Below are 15236 nucleotides of genomic sequence, written 5' to 3'. Positions count from 1 at the left end.
AGAGAATGATCCATTCGTCATATCCAACATTGCATTCATCCAACTAGAAATAAACTGTTCTCTCTGGGAAATAATTGTCTTGACGGCACGTGTGCTATCCATTTACATCGAGTTCTTGCTCCTCCTTAATTGTGAATTCTGCTCCACGACACTCGACGGATACTATCCTCTCCAGAGAGAAATTAAATTACAAAACTTTCACGGTAAATTATCGTCATTACAAGCCTATTCGTTGATTAATCGCCCTAGTTCCTGATTTCTCCATTTCCCCATAGAATCCTATCTCCGAGCCTATTTCGGTAGGCATATCTGCATTTGTTCACTCGGTCTTTATGGCACTGGTACTTCAGGAACACCTATAATCTGAAAAGTGTTCATATAAATGTTTCCCAAATGATAAAATCATTCGTCAAAGCTTGGACATGATGCGAACAATAAAAATTATCAGGATTATTGTGTTTTATTGTAACATTTTTATTTTTGACTGAAACAAAGAATAGCGCAGCTATTCCTTGTGTATATATATATATGTATATAAGTATATGCGCGCACATAAAACGCAGTTACTTAAATAAAATAGATCTATGTAATATGAGTAGAAGAAAAACTTCTGAAAATATCTGAAATCATCTGTGTAGTTATAAGAAGGTGATACAGAATTCGTTATCTGAAAAAGTCTGTAAATTTCTACAGTTTATTGGCAACTGAAGTTCTTTGAAATTATTTTACAAATAAAGGCGAAATAATCGCGATCTTTGGATAACCGTGTGCATTTCTGTTCCTCTTCTTTTATATTGTTCGCTACACCTTGCAAATCCCAATTGAATAAACTATTTAGTTGGTTTTTACTTGGTATCTATATTTGAACATGGTGATCCCCTTTTTCATAGTTCAGTGAAACAGATTTGAACCCGCTTTATTTGTTTTTCGTGTACTTAATGTAATCCCTATTCTATAAACATAGTAACATTTATTATTGTCACTCTCAAGAAATGGAAATCTGTCTTGAATCTATATTCCCTACAACGACGGGATTTTTAATTCTGATGGCTTCTGCACTCTGCTGTCATCTTTCTTTGCTTCGACACCATCGAATATTCTCATGTCAATAAAAAAATATTGAATGTTATCTATGATGAATTCCATATTCTGCCATGTAAGAGTAAAAACTTATCGTCGCAACATTTAAAACGATGAAAGGTTTATTCTCCATTACTTGAAAAAAAACAAGAGTGACGGTATAACGTATATACATATGTAACGGTACAATCTGGTAACTAAGGTTATTTTTATGTAGCTTCCATCATGGATCACAGAAGTGCATTGGAATGGCTTGTATTCGAATTTGAATTATACTTCAAGATCAATAATTAACAACCGGAAGCATAAATGTAATTTCGAGTTATATTCCACCATTGACTAGCTGATAGGATTGTTGAACTGCTGTAGAACGGATATTACAACTTCCCGAAGAGTCTGTAAGTTGAAATCATTTGATTAAAAAACTATGGAAGCGGAATAGTTGTATATGCTTCAATTTAACTGCTGTTTTTCATCAGATTTTCAGGTCTCTGAGACCCAGATCAGCATGCTAAAAACTTGCGAGTACTGTATTTAAATCTTACCTGTGGCTTACAATATTCTTCTAGCCAGCTAAATACACAGGCTGATAGCTCGGCAAAGTTGGCTACAGATACATTGCTGAAGGTTTGAAATAGCCGGTCCATAATTGCCCGAAACTGAGGATTATTTTAAAACATAGGCTTGGAGACATTGGAGAGTGGCAGATACTTTCAACATATATCAAAAGTGTGAGATATGACTAAGTATAGGTATAAATCTAATTACCACTTGGAATTTAGCTTCATCAGATATGCGTGCCTCAGCATGACCAGGTTGTGTTTGATGCGCTTTAACAATCTGTTCATAATTGGCTTGCATTATTCTGAGCGCAACGACTTCTTTACGAAGAGCATTACGTTCTTCCTCTTGCTTTTTCTTCTGTTGTAACAGGAACTGAATGTAATCGATTGACTTCTGAAGAACTGTGGCTTTGGAGAGTTTGTATCCTGATGAATCTGTATGCTGGCAAGTTGGAACCAAATCCTGGAGAGAATCGTATCCTTTCTTTATGGCATCCCTCCGCTTTTGCTCCGCCTGTGTGTGAGCTTCTCTGCGACGCTCTTTATAGCTAATTGTACAGTTCTTATTGTCGCTGTCTTCATCTTCTGTGAAATTTTACAAACCGAGGAAAACTAAGAACTTTATTTGTCACCACTGGGACATGCCTCTGCAGAGTTGCAGTTACTATAGAAATTCTTTTGCATTGTGTTACCAGTGTTATGCGCTGATGAAGATGGCGTATTAATGGATCCAGTGCTACTACATCGAGAAAACGTATATCTTTCAGTAGGACTAGATGGTTCCAGTTTCAAATCTCCGTCAGATCCTCCTCCACTGCGCATCGCCATTCCTTCTAGAAGCAAAACAACATTTTTGAAGTACAGCCTTGAGAGATAGTGGTCATACAATTTCTGGCACCAAAAGTTAAATGAATGATTGAAATAAGGTGGTCCAGTAAGAGCATACATTGTACCCTCCTCGACAAATGCAAGGATAAATGCAAATATTTCTCACATCTATGATGCAAATTGAACTCAGTAACTTTGGTGTAATGGTTAGTTTTTCCAAATAACCAGTTTCAAAAATAATCAGTATTACTCACGGTTATCGTATCCTTCTTTAGATGGTGAATCAGCCATAGTGTTGAAATGATTTTGGCATACGCACTTACGGGGGTAGGTTTACCTATCGATATTGAATATTGATAACCTCAGAATTAGCAATTTCGCTTGAAGATAAAAACACGTACCAAAAGTGTTAAGCTAGTTAGATATTCAAGAATTTAGTAATAAAAATACGATGATATGCGTTAAAAAAATTGGTTAACCTTGCGTTTTTAGAGAAACGGAGTCGTCAAGAAATCTCACACGTCATACGCCATTTTAAAGAAAAAGCTTTCGTCGGTAATAAACGCGTGGATCGCGATCACCGAGTGAGACCACGAGTATCCACGATGTCGACTATTCACTCCATGAACTGTCAAACAAAACCACGTGCTCGACTAGCAGACGATTATGATCACTTATGACAGAAGATGTAGCTCATTGAGCTTTAAACTGAAAGCTGAAAGTGACTGAAATCGTTCAGGAGTTACCCAGTTATGTATGACAACTATCTCATCTTTATCAAATCTCTATAAGAAAAATTTATCCGATATCATGTGTTTTTATTTCTACCAATCACTAATCAGTGACAATTTTTGAAGAAATCCTTCATCCTTCTTTGGTCACTTGATCGCGCCATACAGAAGATGAATAACTGCAATAAATAGTGTCACTGACTTGTGTCATACTCATTAGTATAAATTGAGGCAATATTACATTGAATTAATGTCTGACATATGGTGTATCTGATATATACATTTATATTCCTGCTTCATTATACACATGAAACAGATATGATTATTTATTTCTACTTTGTCTCTTGTTTATTTTTACACAGGAATCTGAATATTTGTCTTTGATAGTCATAATTGCTCAATCAGTTCACATTAGCCATTAATTTTGAATTTCAGCTTTTAATATAATAATTTGACCACCATACAACACAGCAATATGCCAATGCTGTTCTTCCTATGTCTCAATATGTCAGATGGTATAGTGCGATTTGATTATTGGAGACACTGCCTCAGTGCATATCAAACATTTTGGGATACCATCATATCCCCCAGTGACACACATTCTAAGTTATTGCTAATTTCTACTTGTGATCATGTAATTACTATTTAGTCCTATTTCAAACACATTTATCATGTACTAGTTGCAGGTAAAACCTGATCATTAGGATGGTCCTTTGCTGCCAAACCCAGTTTAATAGATAAATTGTTTTTTCACTGTCAGACCCTAGGCCAATGGAAACACAGTCCACTTAGCTTATATTTTTATTAGAACGAGAATGAGACAGCAATCAAACATTTTATTTATTCTTATAATATTTTTTTTTAATCGATAAAAAATTGCTCAGAAACTTATGGCATCAGGTGTGATTGATATTATCCTTCGTGATTCCATAAATTATCACCTTAATGATAATTAGTCACATTTGAATTAGTTTCACATTGAAAAAATGGTGAAATTTTATTTTTGGATAGTAAATGAAGTCAAAAATGAACATTATCGCTATCGCTAATATTTTCGCACAGGGTCCCATTTTTGCGAATACAGGCTGATGAAGCATGTGTTCCCATTAGCTTTACAATTAGTATCTTGACATTAAAAAGAAAAAAAAAACGAACTCCTTGTGACTAGAAACAGGTTTGGCGGGTGATAAGAAAAAAAATTTCCAACCCCTTAATAGGGGAACCCTAATTTATGCACATATGTATTGTGAAGTCAATGCTACTGCTCTAATAGTAGTTCAAGACGCCAGTATTGGGTAGACCCAAAAGTTTTTATCAATATTAAATTACGCAACAAATGATTACATTTGGCTAGTACAAATTGGAATGTGAGACTCAAATATTCGTGCATGGTTTGTGGCAAGCAAATGTAATAGAAACCTGATTTTCATCACATTGCATGTCTAAAATTATGTAATATGATAAAGGATGTCATAAGGCATGCGTGGAAACAACTCATGTTAATCAGGGAGAGTTATTATTCTGTTGCTAACACGTCATTGAAAATATTGATTGATCGTAATGAACAAAGAATAAATCATAAATAGGCATTAAATAGACTTCTCACAAAGTGAAGCAAAAATGCGAACTGCATGTATCGATCTATTGCTAATTGCTTTTTCTGTGGTGTTTAAATGAAATCAGCCATTTAAATGAATCAATTCTGAAGTTGTGATCAGAACATAGGTATGTGTATGCAATTATAATAAGTTCAACTTTATCTGGTGTTTATTCCTCCCTGGTCTCTGAAATCTTGTTGCGAAACACTAGGTAAAATTCATGTTTCGGTACTGAAAAACACTGGACGTAAATTCATATGAATAAAGGTCACTTATCCGCGATTGAATCGATAAACATTACAAATAGTAATAAAATTTAATCACTTCAAAATTTAGTTTTCACCTTTTGTTTTATTTCTCGTTTGACATCGATAAAAAATTATATATTTCGATAATTATTTTATTATTAATTATTATATCTTATTGTTCCATTAGATTTTAAACTAAAATGCTCCATGGCCTTTTGTAGCAGGCACCATCTATATACCTATAAATATAAAGTAGATTTATTGTTATTTATTATCAATATTCAATTTATCTTATTGTAATGATCAATCATAATAACTCACAAATACTAACTCTATTACTTTTTGAGATTAATTATCGTGGGTGATCAGTGCAAAATAGACAAATAATTAACTGTTCTATATTATCATACATTCAGAGTAATTGCAAAAACGACTTCTAACTACCGCAGAACATTTGAGACATACTTGAGTGAGTGCAAAGTTCTGCGTTTACAGAAAGTCTGTATTCTCGACAGGCAAAAGTAGTTGATTAGACCAGTCACCAATATACCTCCCAACATCGGAATACTCTAACCTTCAGCAGGGGTATCCAGGGCACTCTGTCTGAAAAATATGCTCAGATTGCATCGTCGAGACTAGTAACAAAAATTAATACTCTCAAATATTTTGATTGCATTGTCTTCTATAACATTCACAATTCTGTTTGAACCAATGAATTCATATATAAATTGAGAGCAACGAAAATCAGTCACAGATTGATATCAAGCTAAAATGTTATTTAAATTTGTAATAAAATTAAATTTGGAAGTAAATTATACCTCATGAATTGCATGTACCCTAGTATTAAGTACAGCCCCTATCTTTGACATTAATAGTACCAGAGAAATTGCGTTGCTGAAGATTTTTATCGATTTGTATTCAAAATCATTTGCTGAATGAAATAAAAAAATTGCGACTGTAATACTTCATTTGCAATAATGAAGCGCCGTATTGCGGGTAAATAGATTCGGCTTGTGATCTGCTTTCAACTCAATAAAATAAACATTTCAAGTCAATGAAACTGAGTAAACTGTGGATTTATGTCACTAAATTTACTGAAATATCTTTCTCACTCAAGCCTCCGGTACTAATCATTACTTTGAGAAAATACTTCGATCAATGCCGGTAACCAATACAACAGTTTGCAGGAAAATTCCTACAAAATCATGATCAAGTTTTGCTCTTGTCATAAGTACCTAATTCAATAAACCATTATTTGAATTGTCTGACTTTAGCGTGTAAGGTATCCAGATTTTGTCAACCTTCAAGTAAAATAGATCTTTCGTAATAAATTTAACTGAAAATTTTCTATATTCAGAAAGGCAGAACAAAGCTACGCAAGTAAATCACGTTGTTGGACACCCGCAGTTATAATGGCAACTGTGTGTAAAAAATTAACGATAAAAGAAACAGAAAGGCGTGGTGTCGTGGATTTAATGGACATTCGACCTTTATCGTAATTTCCGTACATTTATAGTTTAACAAGGCTCGCATTATAATTTTATAGATGTGGCCATTCCCATATTGTCCTAAGTGTTCGATTAAACTTCTTAGAGATAAAGGCTCACACTACATCCTAAATAAAAAAAAAAAATGTATATACCACACTGAAAATCAACTGAAATCCGGTGCACGGTTATTGCCAGATAAAACAAAAAACTCACGGCTAAATTGGAAATTCCTGTAATGCTTTCATGTTGAACGCTTTTATCGATGAACTTTTTTGAAAGGCGTTAGACAATAAGTGTAATGTAAATATTACATGTGTAATTTGCAAACATAATTTCATGGACATTCAATATTGCTTGAAAGCAATTCATGAAAATTCAAATTATTCGTCTATTGATATCTCTCTAATTTCATCGGGTGCCTTGATAATAATATTGTTTTCTTTAAGGAGGACCTGAACAAAGTCTGTATATATTATGTTACGATAACATTTGATTTGAGACGAGATAAGCATACTAGCCACACTTGGATAGTGAGGTCTACAGTATACTGTTGTAACATCCAAATGAATGGATACGTTCTAAAATCACATGACATTTTTAACTATTACTCTCATGATGCTACACCCAATCGAACTACTGCTAAGGAGCTCTTGATTGTGATGCTATGATCGAAATGGAGTAATTGGTACAATCTGTCAAAACTCATCATCATAACAATATACAGAACCTTCATTACCACAGGTCAACTATAAACAAGATGTTGGTTAGGTATTTGTACCATGATCAGGATTGGTTTAGATTTTTGAGCGCTTAGCCTGACGAGTTTTAGACGAACGTCGTGGCTTCTTAGATGAATCGCTGGGCATCTCTTCAGCAGAAGATTTCCGCTTCGATATTCCGGATGGTGCCGGCGCTTTAGGCGGGGCCATTTCAGTAAGAACCGGATGAGTCAAAATCACTGGTGACACCATCTCTGTCGGACTGTGAGCCTCTGCTATTGGCACAAAATCCAGAGATTCTCCTAATGCCTCAGGTAATACACCTTGATTAGCCAGAGCTTGCAAATCCTCACTCGGTAAAGGCATCGATTGTCCGCAGCCAAGACATGCCGGGATCGCCGGTGATTTGGAACGCCAATATTGTAACTCTGTCTTGCACTTGTTCAGTTCCTGTAGAATATTCACGTGACAGAGTTGATGATCCTGAGAAATTGTACGCTCATACAACTAAATAATTTTGGTAAGTATGTGTCACAACATTCAGATGATCAATAAATACAATTGCTGGCTATGGATTTTCAGTAATCATGAAATTATTGTACCCTCGGTAATTTGATTTAATTTTCAATTTGTGTTAGCTATTTGTTAAGTTTGATCACAATTTGTATTACATGAAAATGACTTTATCACATCAATAACATGTGGAATATTTGAGCAAGAGACCAACCACTTTCTCGTATAATTGCTTTGCAGGCTTGTATCGATACAATACTAGAACTTCAATTTAAGTAGATATATATTTACAAACTCCAAAAGTTTCAGTTAATTAGAACACAATTAGAAATCAGCACATTTGTGTAATTAATTCATTGTTACGATTTGACATTCACAAGTCGCACCGTCAAACATTACACATATCTGCTGATTTTTGATTATATTAGTATAAAATATATATTTTTATCAAGCCTATTGGCAAGCTAATAGTTATGACCATACCTGTAAAAGAGTGCTAAACTTCCGAGACGTCTCTTCATTCTTCTTATCATTATCATCAAGCCTGCTTGCATATTCTACTATTTGTTTTTGTTGCTCAGCTATTTTCGCCTTGCAGCCGCGCAAATCTCTACGCATTAGTGTGAGTTGGCTGTTGTATCGTTTCATTCCTTGTTTTATTTTTCGTATACGTTTCCGCAGAACCATATTAGACTGTGGAGGTACGACATTAGATTCCAACAAGCCCGGATCATCAGAAGAGTGCGGGGGTGAGCCAACCCCTCCGCTACTTCTGCCACCTTTACCTCCTCCAACACTCATGGGTGCTGAGTCCAGGCACATGAATGGTTTGCTCACATTACTAGGCGCTGGAATCCAATTATCATTACAGAAACTTACCAAACTCGTACACACAAAGCTTGCAACAATGGAAATCTAGCAGCAAAGCAGGCATCTAGAAAACAAGAGTTTGAGTAGTTTTAATTCATCATTAATAACTCACAGGAAAATGTGCCAGCAAGATCCAAGAAATCAGTGCCAAAGTATGGGATTTCTGGAAGCGTTGGCTCCAAGCGCTCCTTGAAGTATTCCATGGCCATTGTACTGAGGTCAAACAATTCGTCGGTCACTTTATAGGGTCTGGCCAATTTTGGCGTTACTTGTACGTATAACAAGATCCGATAGACTTCATCCAAAATCTGGAACAAAAATAGTTCACTAGAATTCTCCATCTTCTTGTTTGTTCGTTTGATACATGAAAATGTATGCTAATTTGGACTCCAGAATACCTCTCCTGGGAAGAAACAGCAATGTTTACGTTCTATGTGCTTTCCAAAAGTCATTTGCAGCAGAGTAAGACGCATGTGTAGCGTTTCTATGATATCGGACTCGCAGGCCAATGGGTGATTGCGTCGAGCAGATTCACGTCGCGGCATTTGTGCTTTAATAGCTTGAAAACGACTAAGCATTTGCGTTTGGAGCCGTTGAAAAGTTGAGCTGAGAATAGACCCGCATACTCGATCCATTTGATGGCAAACCTAATAAGTAGATTAATTATTGCATGATTATTGTATTGATACTTTAAATTATCTGCAACACTGATGTCATGAAATACATGTTTGGAATAAAACACGTACGGGACGTAAGCGGGCAATGGTGTTGAAATCTAAGTAGCTAAAAATTTTCTCCATAATTTCCACAGGTAGATCTAAAAGATTAGTATGTCTCATAGTAGTGGTTTCTGCAACTGGGACCACGGTTGATGATCCTGGTTGTGGCTGCACCTGATGTCTACGAGCTGTTCCAGCATCGCCGATACTATCACCCACAGTGCCCACATTGCTACTGCTGCCCACAATGCTCATCTGACGAGTAGACACCATTTTTCCCAGCGTAGAACCACGCACTTCGTCAGGTACCTAAAAGTGATTTTGTAAATAAATTCAACTTCAAAGTGAAATAGCACCGATTTATCGAGACGCCTATTTAGTTTAAAATTATCTATAATGCAATTTCTGCATTTTGAGCAAGTGATACTAGATCTATTTAGCTTCATTGAAGATCCAAATCAATTAGGCTCACTTTTCCTGATGCCACACTCATTTGTAAAGTTATGTATCTTCCAAGCAGGGGGTAGTTGAAAATCTACCCCATGCTAAGAGAAGAACAAATTTCAGACGTATACAGTTTATTGTGAATTGCACACAATTTTTTCTCATAGAATTTTGCTGCCCTGAATTGAGACCCCAAAATTCATGATATTTTTGTGAATATCAATGTAACTACTCCTTTCTATAGCGTGTTTAAGAGAGCTTGATGATGCTGTGCAGGATAATGCATGAGCATGAGAAAAAGAGCGACGACTATTATAACAAGATAATATTTCTGGATGCACATTGCCAATAGCAGTAATTATACCAGGTCGATGCGTGCTTTGAAAAAAGCAGTGATTGATAGCATATCATTTCATTGTATTTCAATCCATCAAATTCCAGTCAAATGGTTTGAGATCTCCACATGTTCTTTTTAAGTGCTCCAATTCAAGTTTTGTATTCATGAGATTCTGCATGAAAGGTAAAATTGTTTTTTCTCCATTCAAGGTATGTTTAACACAAATAGTTAACTGCCCATGAGTAAAGTGAAAGTTGCAAAATATTACACTTTATAGCGAATAATCTTGAGAGTTGATTTTTACATACGAAGGATTGCTGAGATTATGAATTCATAACAACTGTCTATTTAGTACCAAAGAATCTTACGGGCAAATTAAGATTTGAAACTAAAGATAAGTTGAACGCGTAATATTGCCTCAGAGTTTGGAAAAGTGCAAGTTTGCCCGGCAAAATATAGAGATAGTTTTGTAATGTAAGAGCCCAACATCATATTTTAAATATGGATACATAAACTGAAAAATTGTTCTGTGTTACTAGAAGTTCCATCTGGATGATTTCTGCCAGGCAAAGACTTGGCCGATTCGCCCCTTAGCAGCAGTAGCCATAGCTTCTGAAGATCTATGCCAGCTTGGCTAATATCTCCAGGCCTCAATATACTGCCAGCAGCTTGTTTAATCTTCTGGTTCAAATTGTTGCTGTCAGCGACCCCTTGTTTTGCTACAAATAATTTGTGTTTCTCGTGTCATCAATGACATATGAAAAACTGAACATCACGCGTAATATCACAGTTAACGGAATAATCAATCCTAGTTTATTTAGACTTGAAATATTCTTATAAAGCATTTCAAGTTCCTTTCATGAAAAACCATATCACGTGATTATTGTAGGGATACCAATGTGTAGAGAAATGATTTCAGTAACAATAAGGAATATTTCACAATGCATTGTTAAATAAATAATGTGGATTAGTAACCAATTATTACAATAGAAAGTACAATTCTGATAATACAGTGTTATTTCAGATACAATTACAATTCAGATAAATGTTTAGAAGGACCTGCGACGAGCAAGATTGAAAAAGCTGCTTGCTTAGTGTACTGTTGTAATTCACAACCATCGCCTGAGATCTGAGTGAAGCGTGGCTGTAATTTTTTGGGTAACACAAAGAAAACAAATGGGCAATTTGCTTATTACAGTTACAAATCTAGGGACTGCGCATTAGGATTCCAAACAAATATAACTTGATATTAATAATATCCTCCGCAATGGCAATGATCCAGCATCTTGTACACAACATCCACTTCATTAAGACAAAGTCGTGCAAACAATAGCTTACTTTTGTTCGGTGTATAAATTGTTGTTAGAAGCTCTTACATCAGTTGACTATTTCTCCTGAATATAAGACATAAATTCCAGTTCCTAGACCTTACCCGTCAAAGAATAAACACAAATGTCCACAGCAAGTGTTTTAGTAAAAAAAAAATGTACTCAAGCAAAAATAAAAGATTTATGAGAAATGATATTTTTTATGCAAATGAAGCAGCAATGGGCTCGGTTATTTTTTCTCAATGTATGAAATTAACACAACATTCTTGATGGAAGGTCTTATCAGAGGCTCAAATTCTCCACTAATTCCTTTTTATTCAAGTTCATAACATCCCTGCCTTTGTTACACGAATTTCAGTGAAAAGCATCATATGAAGAACAATTGATAATTGATTTGGTCGAATAAATTATGCAAAGTTTGAGATGCATTTTTCACTGGTATATTTTCATATAGACCAAAGGATAAGTGATTGTATCAAAAGATTGAAGTATAATTGAGATAAAAAAGTATTAATAGGCAATTAATTCGAAACCGATTGTATAATATTGGCTGATATTGAAGGGAAATTAATGAACACATGAACCAGAAATATTCTCTTTTCGGAGTGACAAGGGTATCCTAGAAAATGTGAAACTTTTCGTACGTTGTACGCGAAAGCTACGACGGGCATATGGGTAATTATTGTTGATGAAGATGTCTTGAAACATGATACGGCATGACCGAAAATACGATAGTTGCTACGTAAGAAGACTTGGCAAAATTTTAACTCTATGGCTTTTACCGCCATAAAAATAATACAACATATTTATCTTTATATTAGACTAGACAAAATAAACACAAACATTGAATCGATATAATCGTTAGTTATGAAAGACTTAGTGCAGTTTGGCGTTAGACGGAGCTTGTTAGTTGGTTTAGAAATAGTGAACGAACTAATTGAACATTGAATTGCAAAATGATATAATCTAGGCGAAAGGATACTCGAGAAGTTTGTTCGAAAATGGTCGTAGGTATCGTTACATACCCCAAACAGAAATTGATCACTGCATCTGCGTTGCTGTTTCCAACGACATTTTGACGGCCTCCCTTACTTTACCGTACTCCCTGGTTAGTTTCCTTGATATTTGTTAACCCCGCGATTATTCTTAATCTCGTAACTTGAACGGGCTATACTAATGAGATAGCGAATAGTGCGGACTCTCAATGATGAATTTCCAATTTTCCACGGAGCCCCAAACTGTCGGGCAAATCACAATCAACCGTGCAACTGCAAACGCGGAATGCGCAGACTCATTAGTCAGATACGCGCTTATTTCTAGCAGCTCACCCTCCGAATCGCTCTTTTTACCTAACGAACACGATCTCTGCAGTGCTACCAAATTCCGAACAAAATAGATCCGTGCGCATATTCTAGAGACTTTAATGCATCCGATGACCAACCGCTTGCGTTCGAATGATTCAAATGTCATGCCGGTTTCGTAACAACCAATATTTAGGATATTGCTTGCACATTTTAGGATATTGCGATACACTGCATGCGGGCCCCTTTTTACGTAGTACTCGATATCTCTTATTCAAGCAACTTTTTCCGTATTTTTGAATATTATTGTAGTTTTATTTTGGGGTTCAAATCTATGCACCCCGGAAAAGCAAATTATGAGGCACCGAATCCATGTATACATAGGAACTCCGTACTTCATAGGATACAGATGATTGTGCAGATTTCTAACGATGACAAAATTAATTTCTTCCATTTCATTCGTTTTTCTTATTGTAAAATGAATCATGTTTCAGCCAATTTTCGATGTGGAACAATTTTCGAAGAAGTATTTTTCAGGGTATCAGACGCTGTCCCAAGAGCAAACCCATGACCCGAAATACATGGAACACTCCACAGCATACTTTTTAAAAGACTATCAGATGATGAAATTCAACTGAAACATAATTTTCCGATTACGAGAGAAGTTTGCATACCGAAAATATATCTTTTCGCATCCCTAAAAAAATACGGAGTGCCACGGAAGCGTAGTTCTGCAATTTTCCTCAGACTAGATCACAGCAAAATCCAAAACGGCCATCACGATGACAAAATATCTACATGATCATAAGAATATGTATTTTTTACTGGTGTATTATAATACCGGACAAAAGATAACGAATAAACCCGTTCCATGTATAAAACAGTTTAACCTCTAGAATTGTCACACACGCCTTGGCATTATTTGGATAAATGCCAACCGTCCTTATTAAAGTGTAACAATGATACATATATCTTTCGGTCGTGAGATGTTTGAATTCAAGACGAGAGAGTATTCAAAAACTCGTCTGACGTACGCAATTAAACTGTTTTTATCATTTCGCAAATATACTTCTTCACTATTACATATAGAGCATACCTACTTTAACTACGCCAATACATCAGAACGTGCAGAGGCGGTTAAATGCCTAATTCTAATAGAAATGTACATCAATTATTCAGCATGCACATAAGTTTACCCATAAGTTCCACAGATAAGTGGTAAAAAAATTCAGCTATCTTTTCGATAAATTTTTCCATAGTTAAGGGATTACGAATCATACACCTATTGTATACATACATATTTCTTGCATTTTTTCACCAGTTCTAACAGACATGTAAATACAAAATCTGGCGATTCCGTGTGCATTCGTTATTAATAAGGTCTCGGTACGTTGAAGAACAAATAAGAAATTGAACGTGCCGACCTTCCAGTTGTAGATAGAAGCGTTCTTATAATCGTCCGCTTTCCCGTTTCACCTTGCTCCAAGTTTGCTGTTAGTTTTTTTTTCTTTCTCTGCTTTATATTAGGATGATAGATTACTTGCAATGAAAGATAAGGTATAAGGATCAGAACAGCCGATTCACCGCGGGTATTATAGATGTGCAGGTTATAATATACGTAATTTTTAACGAAGCATATACCTTGAGACCTTACATCCGACAAGGAATGTACCATTATATTTTGGAGAAATACAAATTTTACAATCAATATTGGTATGCTGCATTTACGTGCATGGTAATATATAACTTTATACATATATATTTATTATATAGGTCATGCGTTGAACTTATTGTTAAATTGACCGTAAAAGGTCAGTGTATCTACGGAACTATTGTAAAAAATTAAATGGATACGAGTCAGATTTTAGTCACGTGGACTGGGCCGTTCGTGAAAAGTTGATCACGAGGGTCAAATCAACCGTAAACGGCAATATACCCCTAAACCGCGAACGAATTTTATCACATTTTACAATATGTTTGTGTTATGAAAAAGAAAGTGTGCAGATATCGCATTGGTCTTGCATCGATTTTTATAAGATCGTAATTTTTCGAAGTCAACGTGTATTTTTCTTTTACAAAGCCGCTTTTTTCGCAGCCCCGATTAGCCGGTGGAATCTGAGATAAGACTATAAGCTTTTCTAGTTTGTGAGATAGATTTATTTCATTCTTAAGCCTTTTAGGTAATTCAAAAAGTTCTTATCAGAGGCGTTGTGCGTTGTAAAAGATGATTAACTTGATTTTCTTAAAGCGGAAGATACCACTCTCTGAATAATGTACTGCAGATATACGTAAATGGATATAGAATATACGTGCTGGTCACTAGGTTCAACCGCAGCGAACAACCTACGGGCGTGTAGGTGATACCTATGGTGATATGTACACAGATCGATTTCCTTTAATTTGTTATACAACGTATGGATTTTTTTTTTTGCAAAAAAGTTGTTAAAAAATAGCTGCGGGCGCTTAT

General features: G+C 35.5%; 2 protein-coding genes and 1 long non-coding RNA gene across 9 annotated transcripts; 1 reads left to right on the top strand and 2 right to left on the bottom strand.

The window, feature by feature from the left end:
* Positions 1-441: 441 nt before the first annotated feature.
* On the bottom strand, positions 442-3088 carry LOC105685222 (max-like protein X). Of its 5 annotated transcripts, none has more exons than XM_012399140.3 (6): positions 2951-3088; positions 2726-2808; positions 2336-2476; positions 1849-2228; positions 1626-1739; positions 442-1476 (listed from the first exon to the last, which is right to left on the bottom strand). In XM_012399140.3, exons 2-6 carry the CDS (start codon positions 2760-2762, stop codon positions 1420-1422), a joined length of 729 nt encoding a protein of 242 aa, XP_012254563.1. In that variant the 5' UTR covers positions 2763-2808; positions 2951-3088; the 3' UTR covers positions 442-1419. The 5 variants fall into 5 exon arrangements, with proteins under 5 accessions (XP_012254563.1, XP_020706427.1, XP_048506992.1 ...); XM_020850768.2 differs by having other exon boundaries at positions 2336-2473; XM_048651035.1 differs by lacking the exon at positions 2951-3088 and adding an exon at positions 2873-2891.
* LOC125500019 lies at positions 2470-5700 on the top strand. Its single transcript, XR_007277193.1, has 3 exons — positions 2470-2677; positions 2747-2798; positions 2964-5700. It is a non-coding gene; the product is annotated as an uncharacterized LOC125500019 (long non-coding RNA).
* Positions 5132-12771, bottom strand: LOC105684791 (F-box only protein 28). Of its 3 annotated transcripts, none has more exons than XM_048651032.1 (7): positions 12494-12771; positions 10677-10859; positions 9387-9668; positions 9039-9287; positions 8753-8948; positions 8254-8618; positions 5132-7740 (listed from the first exon to the last, which is right to left on the bottom strand). In XM_048651032.1, exons 2-7 carry the CDS (start codon positions 10686-10688, stop codon positions 7333-7335), a joined length of 1512 nt encoding a protein of 503 aa, XP_048506989.1. In that variant the 5' UTR covers positions 10689-10859; positions 12494-12771; the 3' UTR covers positions 5132-7332. The 3 variants fall into 3 exon arrangements, with proteins under 3 accessions (XP_048506989.1, XP_012253848.2, XP_048506991.1); XM_012398425.3 differs by having other exon boundaries at positions 5132-7707; positions 12494-12767; XM_048651034.1 differs by lacking the exon at positions 10677-10859 and having other exon boundaries at positions 12494-12770.
* Between the last annotated feature and the right edge of the window lie 2465 nt (positions 12772-15236).

Source organism: Athalia rosae, chromosome 2 (genome assembly GCF_917208135.1).
Source record: "Athalia rosae chromosome 2, iyAthRosa1.1, whole genome shotgun sequence".
Taxonomy (NCBI): domain Eukaryota; kingdom Metazoa; phylum Arthropoda; class Insecta; order Hymenoptera; family Athaliidae; genus Athalia; species Athalia rosae.
Note: the sequence above shows the minus strand (reverse complement) of the source record. Positions and strands in the feature narration are given on the sequence as shown.

What these genes read in the sequence shown, in the direction of transcription:
- LOC105685222 (XM_012399140.3), bottom strand. Translation starts at nt 2,762, where the DNA reads ATGGCTGATTCACCATCTAAAGAAGGATACGATAACC. An exon ending in TAAAGAAGGATACGATAACC is followed by an intron (nt 2,477 to 2,725) that starts GTGAGTAATACT and finishes TTTTGCTTCTAG; the next exon opens with AAGGAATGGCGATGCGCAGT. An exon ending in ATGAAGCTAAATTCCAAGTG is followed by an intron (nt 1,740 to 1,848) that starts GTAATTAGATTT and finishes AATAATCCTCAG; the next exon opens with TTTCGGGCAATTATGGACCG.
- LOC105684791 (XM_048651032.1), bottom strand. An exon ending in CCATTGCCCGCTTACGTCCC is followed by an intron (nt 9,288 to 9,386) that starts GTACGTGTTTTA and finishes TCTACTTATTAG; the next exon opens with GTTTGCCATCAAATGGATCG. An exon ending in GCTGTTTCTTCCCAGGAGAG is followed by an intron (nt 8,949 to 9,038) that starts GTATTCTGGAGT and finishes TTTTTGTTCCAG; the next exon opens with ATTTTGGATGAAGTCTATCG.